Here is a 16836-nt window from a genome sequence, read left to right on the forward strand (position 1 = left end):
TACCACCTTTTTGTTGGTAACTCCTGACACCTGGCAGAGGCAATGCACATATTTTTGGAGGACAGCACCCGCAATCTAGGTCCATCAAGATTTCCAAATATTTATTTCAACCAAATATAAACTCACAATAAAAAATGTATCAAACTCTTATGTAAACACATCACCATGAGGGAGGATTAATAGAAACAACAAATTTAGAGTCTCAAGGCCTTCAGCTGTTAGAATTATAAAATACAGGGCATAAAATAACTTTATTATGGGTTGTTAAAAGAAACAAAACATGGAATGAAAATAGAATAAGAAAAAGATACTATCCTTGTTAACAGAAAAAAATTGTGAAGAAATAAATAGAATTTCTAAAAATCAGAAATCAGTGAAATTTGAAGTTAAATGGATAGGTTAAAGTACAAATGAAATACATATGAAGAGAGGAAGAGTGAACTGGCAGATTTGGGGACATTTTCCAGAATGCAGTACCAAGAGATAAGCAGTTGGAGAATGTGAAAGCAAGAGTAAGAGATATGGAAGATAAAATGGGAAGGTCCAACATGTGGCTAGTTTTAAAATGATCCCAGAAGACCTGAGGTATAACAAGAAGTGGTGAGAACATCAACTGGCAAATATATAGGCAAATCTAGACAATAGACTTTATAAATAATTTAAGTAATAGTGCCTAATTTGCATGGTTTAAAATAGCACAATAATCTGTAAATTGGGGATTGTTCAGACTTTGTGATATTTTAGATTTAGTTGTGCAGAAAACTAGTGCACAACTAGTGAATATCTGGAATGGGAAACTTCTAGATGGAGGGAACTGCAAGAGTGAAAGCCTTGAAGCAGGAAAGGTCTTTTTGTGTTTGAGGAACAGAAAGATGGCTAATGTGGCTGGAGCAAGCTACCATATGTGATACAAGGGGCTGGGTAATACAAATATAGGAAAAATCTTTGTAGGGTTTTAAGCAGAAGAGTTAAATACAGGATTAAAACTATAAAATATGGGCTGGAAATCTAATTGGTGGTAGAGTGCTTTTGCCCAGTATGCTCAAGGCCCTGGGTTCAATCCCCAAGAAGGGGAGAGAGGGAGAGAAAGAAAGGAGGAGGAAGAGGAAGAGGAGGAGGTGGAGGCTCGAGGAAGAGGAGGAAGAAGAGAAGGAGAAGGAGAAGGTGAAGGAGAATTGCAAAATTCTACTCTGATATATGGAGAACAGAATAATTGTTATGTTGGGGCATGGTGCCAAGAGTGGACATATGGTGATTGGTTATGAGGTTACTATAGTATATCTCAGACTATGACAATAACAATGGAGAGGGAGAAAAGTGACTCAAAAATGACTCTTCAAGTTTCTGATTTGGGTAACTTGGAGAACTATGGTACCATTTATTAAAATGAGGAAAATAAATGAGAAATAGTATTTAGAAAGGTGGGAATAAAAGTTTAGTTTGAGGCATATTAAATTTGGAATGCCTATCAGATAACCAAGTAGAGATAGTAAGCAGACAACTAGATATATATTTTTAGAATTCAGGGTAAGAAAGGTCTGGTGATATCAATATGAGTCATCAGTATATGGTTGGCATGTAGCACTTTGGGACTGGATATGACCATTTAGGAAATAAATACAAATAATGAAAAGTGACCTGAGAACTCAATCACTACTGGTGCTTTCAAATGTTGAGAGGTCTGGAATAGAAATATAATCGAGCAAAGGAGATTAAGAATGGGAGAATTAGGGGTGTAGAAGAGAGTACAAAATATTTATAAATGTGGAAGGATTTTTTTGTTTTATATTTATATTATGCATTATAGTTATACAAAATAGTTGGGTTCGTTTTGACATAGTAATACATTCATGGAATTTAGTTTATTCCATTTCAGTCTCTGATGCCCCTTCTTTCCCTCACCTTCTTTCTCCTCCTGTTCCCCTTTACTCTGCTAGTCTTCCTTTGTGGAAGGGTTTTGAAAGCACTAAAAATATTATAGCAATGCAAGTGGAATTCTTATTTCAGCAGAGATTGTTAGGAAGTTCGAGGCATTGAATAAGACTTGTGCCAAAAGAGACACTGTAGAACTAATGAGCTGCTTGCCCAGGCAAAAATGTTGTCATAAAGAACCCACAACCAAAACTGCAAGATAAGCCCAAGACAATGAGTTTGATAAGAAAACCAGGGTTGTCTCAGAAACATTGCTGCAGCTCACCAAATCAACTGAATGCCAATCTCTGACTGGAGCCTGTCCAAGGCTGGCAGACAGGAGATGTTCCATAATGAGAGTGGCAGTAACTTTTAGAAAAAGCTCTTCTGTAATGTCTACTGAATTTTTCATTAACTCATTGTTGCAAAACTCGCCAGCCACTCTCTATGGGCAGCACACACTTTTGGCAAGATTGGGATATTAGTGTGATTTGTCTTCCTTGCCACAGAGGTTACCTCTTCTTCACCATAAGTGTCACCTTCCTGGTAGACATTCTTTGACTCTTCACCCTGAATTCTACCGGTACACAATTGTTTATTTTGTCTATGAAGAAGGTTAGCAGATGGATCTGGGCAATTGTGCTGAGAAACTATAAGTATAGTCAATAAGATTCAAAGTCTTTTTCTCTAGGGTTGTTAAGAAAAAGGTGTATTTTTAGTATGATAAGGAAAGAAGAAAAGAAAAGTGGAGGAATTCCATTAAAATAGAAGAAAGATAAGTGGAGTAGAAGTAGTTGTTTGAGGGAGAGGGAAGAGGGATGGGATAAGGGAAGAACAGAGTAATGAATCTGACCTAACTTTCCTGTGTACATAGATGAATATGCCACAGTGAATCTCACCACCATGTACATACACAAGATGCTGAAGGGAAGGGAGGAGGGATAGGAATAGGAAAGACAGTGGAATGATTCTCATATAACTCTCCTATGTACATGTATGAATAGACTACAGTGAATCTCCACATCATGTACAACCACAAGACTGGGATCCTAACTAGAAATAAGCTGTACTCTATGTTTGTATAAATATGTCAAAATACACTCTACTTCATGTATAATTAAAAATAATAAATAAAAATACTATAAATAAATAACAGAAAGACTAGTAGAGTACAGGGAAGAGAATAGGGGAAGGTACAAGGGGAGAGATGGGGGAAGTCCTGGGGACTAAATTAGAGCAAATTATATTCCATTCTTTTATAATTATGTCAAAATGGATCCTAATGTGATGTATAATGAAAAAGAATGAATAAAAAAGAAAAAAGGCTCATTCTTGCCTCTCTGCCTTTGTTCATGCGGTTAGTTCTCTCTGGAATACCTCCTATCTCCATCAACCTATATCCCACCCATTCTTCAACACAGGTTTTTTTTTTTTTTTGTCATCTTCTCTATGAAGCCTTCCCCAGTTCTCATTATTAGAATTGTTCTCTTGTCTTCTGTCCTTCCCCTTGCTTTTTCTGCCTCTACAATAGTGCTAACAACAGCCTGCCTTGTATTCTAATTATTTGTGTAGTACTAACTTGCTTATTATGTTGTCAACTCTTCAAAGACAAGGGCCTCTTATTGTACATTTCTGTGTCTCTCACGTAATTCCTTTGCCCCAATAAGTGCTTGATTTATCAATACTAGTGGGATGGAACTTTTAGTGAAAATATTTTTCATATTGAAAGTGAGCCACATAAATTCCTAAGAACTTACTTCCTGAGGTAACATTATTTCTGAACAGTTAGACAATAAGTGAAATGTAGTAGCAGGCAAATATCAGAACTGCCAGTATGCATAATATGTGGATGGGGAATCTAATCAAGTCGAACTTAAGTCACAGAGTAAATTTTCCATTTTCAGCTAATAGACTCAAACTGCTCCCACACAGTGATCTGTTATCTCCATTTCTCCATTTGTACTTTGACATTTAAGCCACGAGGCCACCCATATAATATATTACTCATGCTAATGCACAAGCAAGCTAGACTCCCTTCCCCCAACACCTGACATTTTTTTAAAAGAATAGCATTGAGTTAATGGATCAATGTTAATGTGAGTTGATTTTATTGATTTTGTGCTCACAGTTGATTAGTTGTAAAGATAGGTATCATGCTTTCATGTTCCCTTCTCTGACTTAAATACCCAAGCATGACTCATACTGAAGCTGATGTCAGCAAGACCTTTGCTCTGTGAGGATGATGTAAGTGGTATTGCAATGCTTATTATATTTACTACTTTTGTTGCCACCTCGTGATAGAAATTTTATCTCAAAAAAACTAATTTTGAAAATCATGGCTTTGTAACATAAACCTGGGTGGACTTTGCACCACATTATGTCAACTGAATTTTTAAAAGCAAACATTAAATGAGTGTGAGCTTTATTTGATAATTATATTTTATACTCCCTTCTTCCTTTCTGCCTTCCTCTTCTTTCTTTTATTCATCTTTCTCATTGTTACATACTCAATTGTCAGTAATGAATAGGAATTTTGTTGTCCATAGATTAAGAATATGATTAATAAAGAAAATTATTTTTTTAAATTCAATCGTTCTGATGCATATCAGGCATCAAGTGGGACAAATGGAGACTCTTCTGCCTGGCCTATATATAAGTCTTTCAAGTCAGGGCTTTATTTTTAATTAAGCCTACAAGCATTTATTATATATTATGTACTGAATACTACTGTGGAAAACATATAAATGAACTGGACACAGTCTTCTGGGACCTGAAGGAGATTACATATGTCCATCAATGACTATAACACAGGCAGAATGAGGTACAGGAAAAATACCATCAGAATCTGTAGGAGCTGAGAGAGAGAAAACTTTACAAAGAACCAATAAAGACTCCATATAGGGGTTCCTGGCCATTTTTATCCTGTGGATTCCACTGGCAGTCTGATAAAGCTAATAGATCCAGGTCAAGGCTTTAGAAAGTCCAGGATTATTTTGTCCTGAATTGAAGCTGAACACCTGAATGCTAGTCCCAATTATTCCATGAGCCAGCTGTGTATCCTTAGGCCATTTTTACTTTCATGCTTTGGGTTCTTCATTTAAGATGAAGAATATTCTATTTTCCCAACCCTATGACAATGATGGGGCTATTGTGTCTCAATATCCAAGTTATTTAGGAAAGTTGGGTATCCACATTGTTATGATTTAGATATGAGGTATTCCCCAAAAGCTCATGTGTGAGAAAATGCAAGAAGGTTTAGAGATGAAATGATAGGGTTATGAGAGACTTAACCTGGTCAGCGCACTAATCCCCTGATAGGGATTAACTTAGTGGTACCTGTAGGCAGGTAGGTTGTGGCTGGAGCTGGTGGTCCCTAGGGGCATGGCTTTGGGGTTTATATTTTGTCCCTGTTGAGCAGAGCTCTCTCTCTCTCTGCTTTTTGGTGTGATGCCCTGAGCCACTTTCCTCTACCACATTCTTCCACCATGATGTTCTGCCTCTCCCTGGGCCCTGAGGAATGGAGTAGGACATCTATGGACTAAGACCTCTGAAATCATGAGCCCCAGACTAAAATTTTCCTCCTCTAATTATTCTTTCCAGGTCTTTTGGTCACAGCAGTGAAAAAACTGACTAAAACACACATACACAATGTGAATTTTTCTGCATTTGAGAGCCGGTAAAATATGGGGTGGGATCACACAAGAAATCTGATGGTGAAGAGCTGAATTGTAACACGAATGTGTTTGAAACCATCCACACCACTGTGAGTTTGTCAGAAGCATAGGGGACTTTGCCTTTCTTAGAAGCTCCCCAAAGGAGAGTTTATCCAAAGGCTTTTTGCAAAGCCTGGTCAGAGGTGGTGAAGTTTGGATTGGTGGAGGGTAGGTCATTGTAACAGCAACCCCCCTAACAGTCTGCAAGGCTTTGTTGTCCTACAATAAGATATCATGTAAAAATCATCCATTTCATCTAAGTTTTCAAACTAATTATTTTATTATATGAAGAATAATTTCTCAACTCAGTCATTTCTCCTTTCTTATTCGTAAATTTGTATGGTTTTGTTACCTTTCAAAGCTTCTGAATGCTAAACTTCACTGTCACAATTTATTTCTTCTTCCTTTTTCTACTTCTCTGTCCTTTTATATCTTTACAAAACCTATGCATATTTCTCTTTCTTGTCTTCTTTGTGTGCAGCAGAAGCAGAAATGGTTTTGGCTAAATTCTCATTATTTCATAAACCTTTACCATGATCCATGGGAGGATATAGGGGGAGGAGGGATATACTTGATCTTTACATTCAGAAACCTGTGATGTACTAGGGAGAACTAGGTGAATATCCATGAAGGCACAGGCAGGCAGGTCCTGAAACAAAGTACACAATTCCTAGAGACCACTATCAGAGGGACACCCAAGGGTGAGGCTTCCCTTACTCATGACCAAAACTAAAAGCAACTACTCAGGATCAAGGGCAGCCTTGAACAAAGAGACATGGCAGAGACCTTCAGGGTTAAGGAGGTAGCAGCGGGTAAAAAATGTAGAGACACAGGTGCATCAAAGTTAGGATCTCCAGATCTTATTGAACCAAGGTCTAAAACATTGGCTGGAGGTCTGTAGCAGGACTCAAAGCCATGTAGCCTTTATTATTGGATTTGCTATATGGACAATATACAGAGTGCCTATTAAACTAACAGTGTCAGCCAGAAACTGGGTTGCTTGGATGTGGTTGTCAAATCACTCTCACATCACCTACGGATTCTCCCATCCTAGCACTAAGGTGCACTAAAATGAAATGCTGTTTCAATGTATCTCACTCCATCAGACTATGAGCTTCATGAGGTCATGGTCTTAGTCTTACATCTGTCTCCCCAGTGCCCAAACCGTATGTGTTTTGTATTGCTGAGTGGTTTAAAACACAGGCTTTGAAGTCAGATAGATCTATCTTTGTTTGGATTTGTTGCTTTCCTTCTGGGCAATTTTCTTATTGACTCTGGGCCTCAGGTTTCTCATTTCTAAAATAGTGATGACAATAATACCAACCTCTAAGGATTTGTTGTGAGGGTAAAATATGATGACAGATTTGGAAGCAGAGTGCCTGTCACAGAGTAAGCATTCAATCAATGATAACTTTGATTGTCATTACATGATTGTGGAATGAATAGGTGAGAGACGAATGGGTTGAAGAAGGGTGTTAGTTTATTTGATGAGGTTGGGACTCAGGACTGGGAAGATGCTTAATGGACGCGACCCTGGCAGTCCTCCAAGAGTCTTTCCTTTCTCTGAGCATCTCATAGATGATTGGAAGGCTGAGACAATGGGGATAATCTTTAAGCATTTCTCCCTTTGTGTAAAGCTTGCAATCATCTTGGCTGGGAGAACAGGGACTGAATAGACCTTGGGTGGGGGTGATGTTATTAATATAAACAGTTTTCAAATGTAACATATTGCTCTCTGCACCCAGCAAGCTGTTGTTAGTTTGTGAGCACTATGTCTTTGGAAAGGCATTGCTGGCAGCTTGAATGGGAAGCTTAGAACAATTAGAGGCTTTGAACACTTACAAGCTAAGGATTTGGATAAGCATGTTTTGACTCTATAGTTTCTCCTGGGGTTTCCCTGATGTGCTGGACTAATTATCAGATGTAATTAGGAAAGCCGAGAAGTGGGGAGACTGCAGGGAGCAACATACTTTCCCAGGGACCCTCATTTATTTGTGCAGAAAGGGGGCTGGGGAGACTGTATTGTGAAGAAGCAGCAATGCATAGGGTGCTAGAGGGCAGAAAGGTCCTGGGAACATGGCTTTACCAAGAAAGACTCAAGCCTATAGGACACATTGCTCTTGATGAAGTTTCAAGTGGTCAGCAGTTTTCCCTTCTTAGTTTCTCAGTAAGGAATGATAGTCTGGCCACTTCCAGGTTCTAGGCTCATTTTAACCAAGGTCCAATTTTTGTGTGTACGAAGTAATTAAGAAGTGGTGTTCTTCTAGAACTCATGTACATGAACAGAGGAATTTCAACTTCTGGGTCAGCTCCAGATTATAGAAAATATTTCTCCTGTTCCTTGGCCTAGATCCCTGGCCCCAGAATTGAGTCAAGAATAGTTTGTATTTGAAAGTCTAAGAAAAAGTGACATTTGTAGGACCATCTTCCAACTGACTTTACTTCAGTGGGGGCCATTCCATTTAGATATGGTTCCAATCTCATCCTGAATGCTATGGAAACAAGACTATTATACATGAAACATGGAAGGGCAATAGCACTCAATCTTTTCTTACTGTGGATCATGGTGCAGACTATGAGTATGGTGGGTGTTTTGAGGAAAAGGAGCTCCCTGGTTGAAAGAGATAATGGCCTTCCTTGTGAAGACTTCCCTACTGCCAACATGGTATGATGTTCATTGTCACAAGAACACCAAATACAAATCCAGTGTTTCTGTTTTCTCCATAGGTAACCTGTCTTCATGATTTCTTTGGTGATGATGATGTTTTTATTGCCTGTGGTCCTGAAAAATTTCGCTATGCTCAGGATGACTTCTCACTGGATGAAAATGGTAAGCACAACCATTGCATTTTTTTATTTGTTTGCTTTGGTTTTTAGTCATTGAGTTTTATTTCCTTATTTTTCTCCTTACTTCTATTCCTTAGGATTTCCATGGGTTTGTGTTGGTCTGCAGAACATCCAAGTATGACCTCTCAAAGGCAGATATTTTTAGTCTTTCTCCTATATATTTGAATACATGGGCCACTAAGTCAAAGGTTGACTGGATGTCCCAGAAATCCAGCCTCCAAACTCAATAAGAGTCACCATCTGCCATGATAGTGACCATATTTCTGGAAATGCATATTTTCATATGGGCTAACAGATACTATTAGACTACAGGAAGGAAAATTTGGAGGAAGAAATTGGATACCATACATACACTTTCTTTTCTAGTTAACAATCTCCAGCTATTTGGCCCATGTTAACAGTCCCAGTTTAGAAAGATTTTCCCATGGTATTCTTAGTGTCAGATCATTTCCCCACCTTTGGGCTTGCTGTACCATTCTCTTTACTTTGTGATTCAGGATTCCAGAAGAATCATCTCAGGAAAGAGCTGAACATATATCTCCTTTTGCTAAGCTCTGGGTGTAAGATAAAGGTGAATTAGCTCACTCAGCAACAGGGTTAGGATATAATTTTGATGAAAAGATACATTTAAAACATGTTTTCCACTTAAGAGGAGTAAAATATTAAAAAAAGCAAAGGCAGTTTTACTAATATAGACTTTCTAAACAACTCAAGTGACAAGGACCCTAAAAACATAGTATTTCTGGTGTTCTTCCTTTGAGAGGAGGCAAATGATCATAAAATAGCTAAACAATTCCAGGCTAGGTCCAGTTTCCTATGCCTTTCTACATCTCTAGTTCTGGGCAGTGATCACTAAAGTTCATCAACCAAAGCAAGAAGTGAAGCAGACAAAAATGAGCTTTCCACTCAATTCAGTTTCCTAATAGGTTCAATTTACCAGAATAGCTCCCCAAATCTTTATGGTAAATTTACATCTTGGTGTACTTTGAAATAGCAGAAAACAAGGAGGTGTATAAATAAAAGACTATCCTCTACCCAGCTGTTTGATTCCACTTTTCATATCTTAGCACGAAGTTGGGAAAATTGTAGTGCAAAAAGCACTAGACTGGGACCCAGGAGTCTAGTCTTTATTCTGCTAATTTCTTACTTTGTGGTCCTAAGCAAGTGGCTTAAGTGCTTTCTACCTCCATCAGAAAAATGAAGAAAATGATCCTCCTAGTAAATCAGCACTATCAGTGCCCAAGTTTAGTATAACAGGGGAAGTTAAGTGACCTGCCCAGAAAGACTGCTACAAATGTGTCACATTAAGCTGGGGTAAATACAAGGATATTTGGCAGACTCTCCTCTAAACCCATGAGCATTCTGAAGTTACAAGTGGCAGTCACTGATGACCCATTTATTCATTAAACCAACATAAGGGATTATGATAACTTGCACTGAAAACCAAAAGGAGCTCTATAAATGTAAGATGGTGGTGGTGGTGGGACTTATTCATATAAGATAACATAACATTTGTAATATGCCATCACGCTGTGTGGTTTGTAATAGACAGTATCTTGTAGCTGCTTATCCCTCCTTTAAATTATTCATGGATGTTTCATCTGTGTAGCTATAACCTCTACTCCAAGGAAATTAATTAAACATTATATCCAAAGGTACTATTCTGAGACATGGCTAAGTCATCCTCAAATAATTGAATTATTGCCTATTTAACCTGCTTCTAAACTCTTGTCCTTATTCCATAATCTAGAAACTTGAACACCTAGTTTAGCCCAGGTGACTTTGAAAGTTTTACATGCCTCACTCGCCAGGACTATAATTCCTAGAAACAATGAAGACTGCCTTGTAGACCTGAACCACTTAAGTGCTTTGGCCTGTAGTGTTTATTCCGTTTGCCAAAGGCTGGTAATATGCTGAGCCTGCGTTCTACCTTCTGCTAAGCTCTCTGTGTCATTCTGCCCCAGAATGCCGAGTCATGAAGGGAAATCCATCAGCCACAGCTGGCCCAAAGGCGTCGCCAACACCCCAGAAGAGTTCTGCCAAGAGCCCTGGCCCTATGCGCCGAAGCAAGTCTCCAGCTGACTCAGGTAACGACCAAGACGGTGAGTGCTCTTCTCCTAACTGTGCACGCTGACTTCATTTATGGAGGCTAATACCCTCTGCATGCAGAGGAATGAGTTCCTCATGATCACTGCTGTGTGTCCATGAATATCAATGTTATCTTTTTAAGGAGTAACACTGTCAAACTTGTTTGGAGTCATGGAGGCACAGTCACAACCCTCATTCCACTCATAATGGATGCAGACCAGAAATCTGGCCTACTTACCATGCTTGCTCTAATGCTTATTGTCATGGTTATCATTATCATCATCATTTTCAATATTATCTGGCAAAAACACATTCAATGAAATAATCAAGGCAAACATAAATCTGGAATTAAAAATCAGAGTCAAGGACAAAAATGCAAAAATTGACACTCAAAATACCAACTTAGCTGATGCACTTGCACTTCAAATTTGACTCTGAACTAATTAGATGTCATAACAGAAAGGGATACCAGTATACAATACATATTTACATATTTTTTTAAAAAAGGAAGACAAGATTGTGCCACTCTCACAATAGGAAAAGACAATGCAGACTAGGTTCTGAAAGCATGTGAAGAAATTTGTCATAGGCATTTTATTTAGTGGATTGTGAGTAATCTGAAATTGTGGTCTGCGGGTCACTGCCAACCCATGAGCTGTTTGTTATCAGTCCGTCTGTGATGAGATTATGTGCTTGTGCCAAATGTAAATTAACTATGCCACTAAGCAAACCATTTAGATCAGCTGACTTTTTCCCCCAGAGCATTATTTCATTGAGGAAGGCAGCAGTGTGCTGATTTACATTCTGGCAGAAACTCTTAAACTTGTCTGAGACCTGCAGTTTGAGTGGCACTGATCAAAGGAAATGTTTTCCATTCTTTTATAACAGATGTTATTAAAAATAAAAAGCCACAGAAGTCCAAGTTCAGAAGATTAGTAGACTCATACACAGATAATATGAGTTCTTCACACTGAGGAAATCATGTGTTCCAGAAGACTTACACACTTGTCTTCCCAAGGCTCAGTACTCATCATGAGAATTCTTCTATCCTGAGAGACTTGAGGAACCACAAGGACTCTTTATTTATATATTTATTTGGCACTTGGGATTGAACCCAGAAGCACTTAACCACTGGGTCACATACCAGCCCTTTTTTCTTATATTTTATTTAGAGACAGGGTCTCACCAAGTTACTGAAGCTGGCTTTGAACTTGTAATCTTCCTGCCTCAACCTCCCAAGCTACTGGGATTACAGACATGCACCACTACACCTGGCTACACAAAAGTCCTTAAATTTGGGGCAGCCTGAGTGGCCTGTTGGCTTTGAAATACTTTTCCTATTAAAATAGCCTGTCCTGCCTGCCCCACACTGCTAGGATTATGTGTATCACCAGCAATCTCTTTGTTCTTAAGCAACAGAAACTAAAGTGTAAAAGGACATTCCAGGCTTTTCATATTGCCATGTCTTTGCACATTCTTCCCGCACACCTGGAATGTTATCTTTATAACTCTCCACCCTTGAAAATTCCTATTCATGACCTCACATAGAAATAGTTTTTCCATTTTCTGCAATATCATTGCATGCCATTTATATTTCTGGGATAATATCCACCACCCTGTGTTGTAAAGTTTGTGTTTGTCTAATTTCCTAACTACATATTGAGCTCCTCAAGAGCAAGGTGTCACATTCATTTTTGTCTCCTCAGTGCTGAGCACAGTGTGTGCCCCCTAGTAAATGCTCACGTAATGTCACTGAGTGAATATATGCACAAAATGACCTGTTTCACCCAGCATAGTAAGCATTTAGGTAATGTTTACTGAAGGAATAAAAATAGGTGTGTCTTGACATCTTGTTCAACTGAGCAAAAGGGCACATGAATCTATCTAAGCACATTCATATTGCTGAAACTATTAAGCCTCAGGTTTTAACACTTGGGTGAGGAATAAAATTATTTGGACAATTTCTAAGCAGAGACTTACAGAAATAAAAAGAACTTTAAAACATTTGCTCAAGATTTATGAGTCTGGCAATAATTGCCTAGCTGATCATTTTTCAGAAACAGCAATAGCTATTTCTAGAGATTTCTAACTGTATTTATATCTTGCTGTGAAACAAATTACCCCAAGACTAAGTGGCTTAAAATAAGCTTTTATTATCTCACAGTTTCTGTAGGTTAGGAATTCTGGAGTAGCTTAGCTGGGTGACTCTGGGTCAGGGTCTCTCATATTGTTGTGGTTAGGGTACTGGGAAGGGATGCAATCATCTGAAGGCTCCATTGGGGCTGTAGGACCCACTTCTAAAATGGCTTATTGGTGAAAGTTTCAAGAGAATGAAAAAGATGTAGTGCCTTTTATTATCTAGTCTTCAAAGCAAACACTGTCACTTCTACTTTATTCTAGTAATTAGAAGTAACTACTAAGTTTAACCTACATTCAAGGGGAAATGAATTAGCATCCACCTCTTCAAAGGGGGTTTTGCAGAATTTGTGGACCTATTTTTTAAAACTGCTGTATAACCTATTAGTTAGAACTATCTAGGGTGTATCAGCTTGAATTAAATAGATTCTCTAGGCAGACTGCATACAATTTGTTACCCAGCACAAATGAACACAACCATCTGTATTGAAACCATTTAAACATGTGAAATCATTGATCTCCAGCATGTAGAACTTCTCTTCTACAAAACATGCACCTCACTGACAGAGACAGAACAGGAATACATTAAGACTCCACAAATATTTGTCAAATTGAAGAATTATGGTAGATACCAGTCCAGGCCCAGGTAACCAAGATATGCTCTTGCTCCTTCAGAACTCCCTTGCTAAAGAAAAGAAATGAGAATTTATTCAAACTCACCAGGAAAATAGAATAATAAATGTGTGTGGGGGGGTGTTTCTCTTGGCAGGTATCAGATTTACAAACGATTTCTATCCCCTACCACCAAAGTAAAGTGGTGTTCTCTGTAGAGAGAATTGGAATCTTCATTGCAGATAGTTCATGGACATAAATGAAGCCAAACCCTAATCTAGAGCAAATTTCAAGACAATTTCTAAAATATCTGAGCTCACCTTTATTGATTTGTCTATAACCTCTGCATGATTTCACCCCCAAAGAATAGGATGATCCATATTAAATGACTATGTCCATTCCATGGCAGTTTGTTTAGAGCCAAGTCCATTGTATCCACTCAATGAACATTCCAGAGGAGCAAAATTGATCTCAGGCAAAACAGTAACACAGGACTATTCCAAGTGGGGAGGTCAAATTGGGGAAGGTCATAGACAGGATATGGAAGAAGGGAGGGAGACGTCTAAAAAGGCCCAGCCATATCACTTCCTAGCTTTGTGATTTGGGGAAAATTTCTTTTCTTCTCTGAGATTTGGTATACTCTTAGGATAAGACAGCATTTGCATGTTTATAGATAAGAATAGTTTTTCATTATTATCAGTTATTTATTTATTTGTTCTAATTAGTTATATATGACAGCAGAATGCATTTTGACACTTTTCAGGTAAATGGGTGGAATTGGAGAATATCAGTTATTTATATTTATAATTTATAGATTTATAACAGCTTTCACAGCATTAGAATCAGATAAAGAGAATAATGAGCTATAAACAATCTGTAGTTTTCAGTTGGCATAATTTTCTCTGACAGATATTATTTGAGATTTAAGAAGAAAGAATCATTTCATAAACTGTTGAGTTTTCTGAACTGAGTTACCAAGGGACATAGGAGGTTGATATACATTTAGTCAAAGAGTAAGTAGTGTTGGATATAACTGAAAGTCTTTGTTCTTTTCTAGGACATAGTAGGTAGTGCCACCCTGTTTCTATCTTGTATTATTCTATCTTAGATCTGGAACTCATGGACAGATTCACATACCTTCATTCAAACTGAGAAACTAAAGGTTGTAGGAGATAGGCCATTTCCATGGAATTTTAACTACCTTCCTTCAAAGAAATCCAAATATGTTCCTCTTTAGCAGGGATTCAAACCAAATGAAACATTAGCTCAGTTAAGGGAATGTTTTTATGTTCCAGTTCATTAGAAAATATATAGGTTTGATTCTGGTTTGAACAAGTTTGCTAGGAGGTATATATGTGTGTGTATATATATATATATATATATATGTATACACACACACACACATATATATACATATATATGTATGTGTATATATTTGGTCTGATTTACAGTTCAACTAATATCTGAGTTCAGTTTGACTTGAGGTTTAGTAAATTGATGCTATTTGGTCGGTAATTTGCATGATAATTTCCTTCCTTAGTTCATAGTCCTTAAGTTGTCTCTTTCCTGTTCTGCCCTATGAATAAATCAAAATCCTTCTACTTTATTCCCTTCAAGTTCAATCCCCACTCCTGCTAATGTTGAGTTTGCCCCAAATGGAATATCTGTTACTAAGCCCTAAATTTGAGTTAAGAAGGGATTTGGGGGGGAAAAAAGGGATTTGATTGTCCATATAATATTCCTGTAAGGAGATCATTCTCACTGAGCAGAGCTCTTGGATTCTCAGAACCCAAGTCAAATTAGCCCTATCTGTCTTTAAAGTAGGCCAGGGAACTAACTGTAGTTAAGTAGATAAAAATCTGAACCCAGGATAGTCCACGGGATATTTGAAGAAAGTTTGCATGGTGCCACATTTCAATTAACCCAGGACTTGGCATTGTGATAGGCAAAAATAAGCCTTGCTTCAGAACTAGAGGAAGACATTTCTAGTGTATGTTTTTGCTTTCATTTCAGCCTTTAAAGTGTTAATTTTCCCTTCATGTAATTTTTCCACCAATTGAAGTGAATTGAATTAAAAGGACAAAATAGCTAGTTACTGGGAAGGAATCTTTTCTTCTTTTTTTTTTAAAGAGTCCCCATGGAAGGTAATTACCCACAATGGTAGGCTGAGAGAATTGTAATGTGATAATTAGTTTGCTATTCTTCAACAGTAAGCCACTGTAGCAACCCAGTGCTCTCTGTCTCCCTTCCCCCGACACATGTGCGCCTATTTCTGCAAAGTCAAATCTTCCCTGTTTGTAAACGTCCAAGGAAGAGTGGCTTCTCTACCAAAATATTCAGCCTTTAAAATGGGAGGTCAAGGGACACAAAACAGTAGGGGTCCATGAGAGAATTTATCCCAGGTTCCTTCATTTCTGAACCTGCACAGCCTGACTCTTCTGACTTTCCTGCATGTGACTGACTAGCTCACCTCTGCTCAACAGAAATACAATGTGAGCCACAAACGAAAGCCACATATATAATTTAAAATTATCCAGTAACCACGTTTTTAAAAGTTAAAAGGAACAGACTAAATTTTGATGTGTTTTATGTAGCAATACCTTCAAAATATTGTCATTTCAATGCATAATTAATGAAGAAATTATGAGATATTTACATTCTTTGAAATTGAGATGTATTTTACACTCAATGCCACATCTCAATTCTGACTAGGCACATTTCTTTTATTTATTTATTTTTTTGTGGTGCTGGGGATTGAACCCAGGGCCTTGTGCATGTGAGGCAAGCACTCTACCAACTGAGCTATATCCCCATCCTTCTGGCTAGGCACATTTCTAATGTTCAATAGTAACATATGACTAATGGCTATTACATTAGACAGTAGAATACATTTCTTCTCTTGCTGACAGAAGTTCAAGATAACAATCCTTCACATGAATTAAGTGTTGTACACTTTGCTAAGCATTTCCTGCACCACAGCTATCCCTCATAATAGCACCACGAATTAGGTTGGAATGGCATAATTATCCAGGTTTGCTTCTGGATCAGGGAACTAAGATACAAAGAGGCTCAGAATCTTAGAGTCTTCCCAATATCCCACAACTATTTAGAATTCAAGAGCCAGAACTTAACTCATCTCACTTCCTGGCAGGCATTCTTTGCACTGCCTGCCTGGCATAAAGCAGAGTATGGAACATCCAGTGTGGTGAATGAAAAGGTCTCTTCTTTTGGATGGTCTTTGCTTCTAAGCTTCCTTCTTCCTCCAACTCCAGGTCAGAGATTTGGGGTGGTGTGGTATCTGTGTCATTCTCTTTGTGCTGCATTGAACCCAGCACCAGAAGTAATTAAGTGCCTTTGTTTCCAGTGCTTTGGCCTAGACATTCCATCAACTCTCTGCTGTCACTCCAAGGGGAAATGGTGCCCTTGGCAGATCAATGGGAAAATAAAAACTTCCTTATCACCCTCCCCAACCTGATTCTTTCTAAAACTGCAGCTCTTGTCAAGTTTTACTGCAAGAACTTCCCTAGAT

At 38.1% G+C, this 16836-nt stretch overlaps 1 protein-coding gene across 3 annotated transcripts in view; it reads left to right on the forward strand.

The window, feature by feature from the left end:
* DCX (doublecortin) overlaps window positions 1–16836 on the forward strand; it is a gene marked incomplete at its 5' end in the record, with an annotated part of 108570 nt that overhangs the window by 63994 nt on the left and 27740 nt on the right. For 2 of the 3 annotated variants that reach the window (XM_079124698.1, XM_079124697.1), the window contains 2 exons: window positions 8352–8454; window positions 10436–10558. In XM_079124698.1, the coding sequence (XP_078980824.1) occupies window positions 8352–8454; window positions 10436–10558 (226 nt within the window). Of the gene's footprint in view, window positions 1–8351; window positions 8455–10435; window positions 10574–16836 lie in introns of all 3 variants that reach the window. The other variant, XM_079124696.1, reaches the window with a different exon arrangement.

This window comes from Sciurus vulgaris, assembly GCF_902686455.1.
Source record: "Sciurus vulgaris genome assembly, chromosome: X".
In the NCBI taxonomy this organism is placed as follows: Eukaryota; Metazoa; Chordata; class Mammalia; order Rodentia; family Sciuridae; genus Sciurus; species Sciurus vulgaris.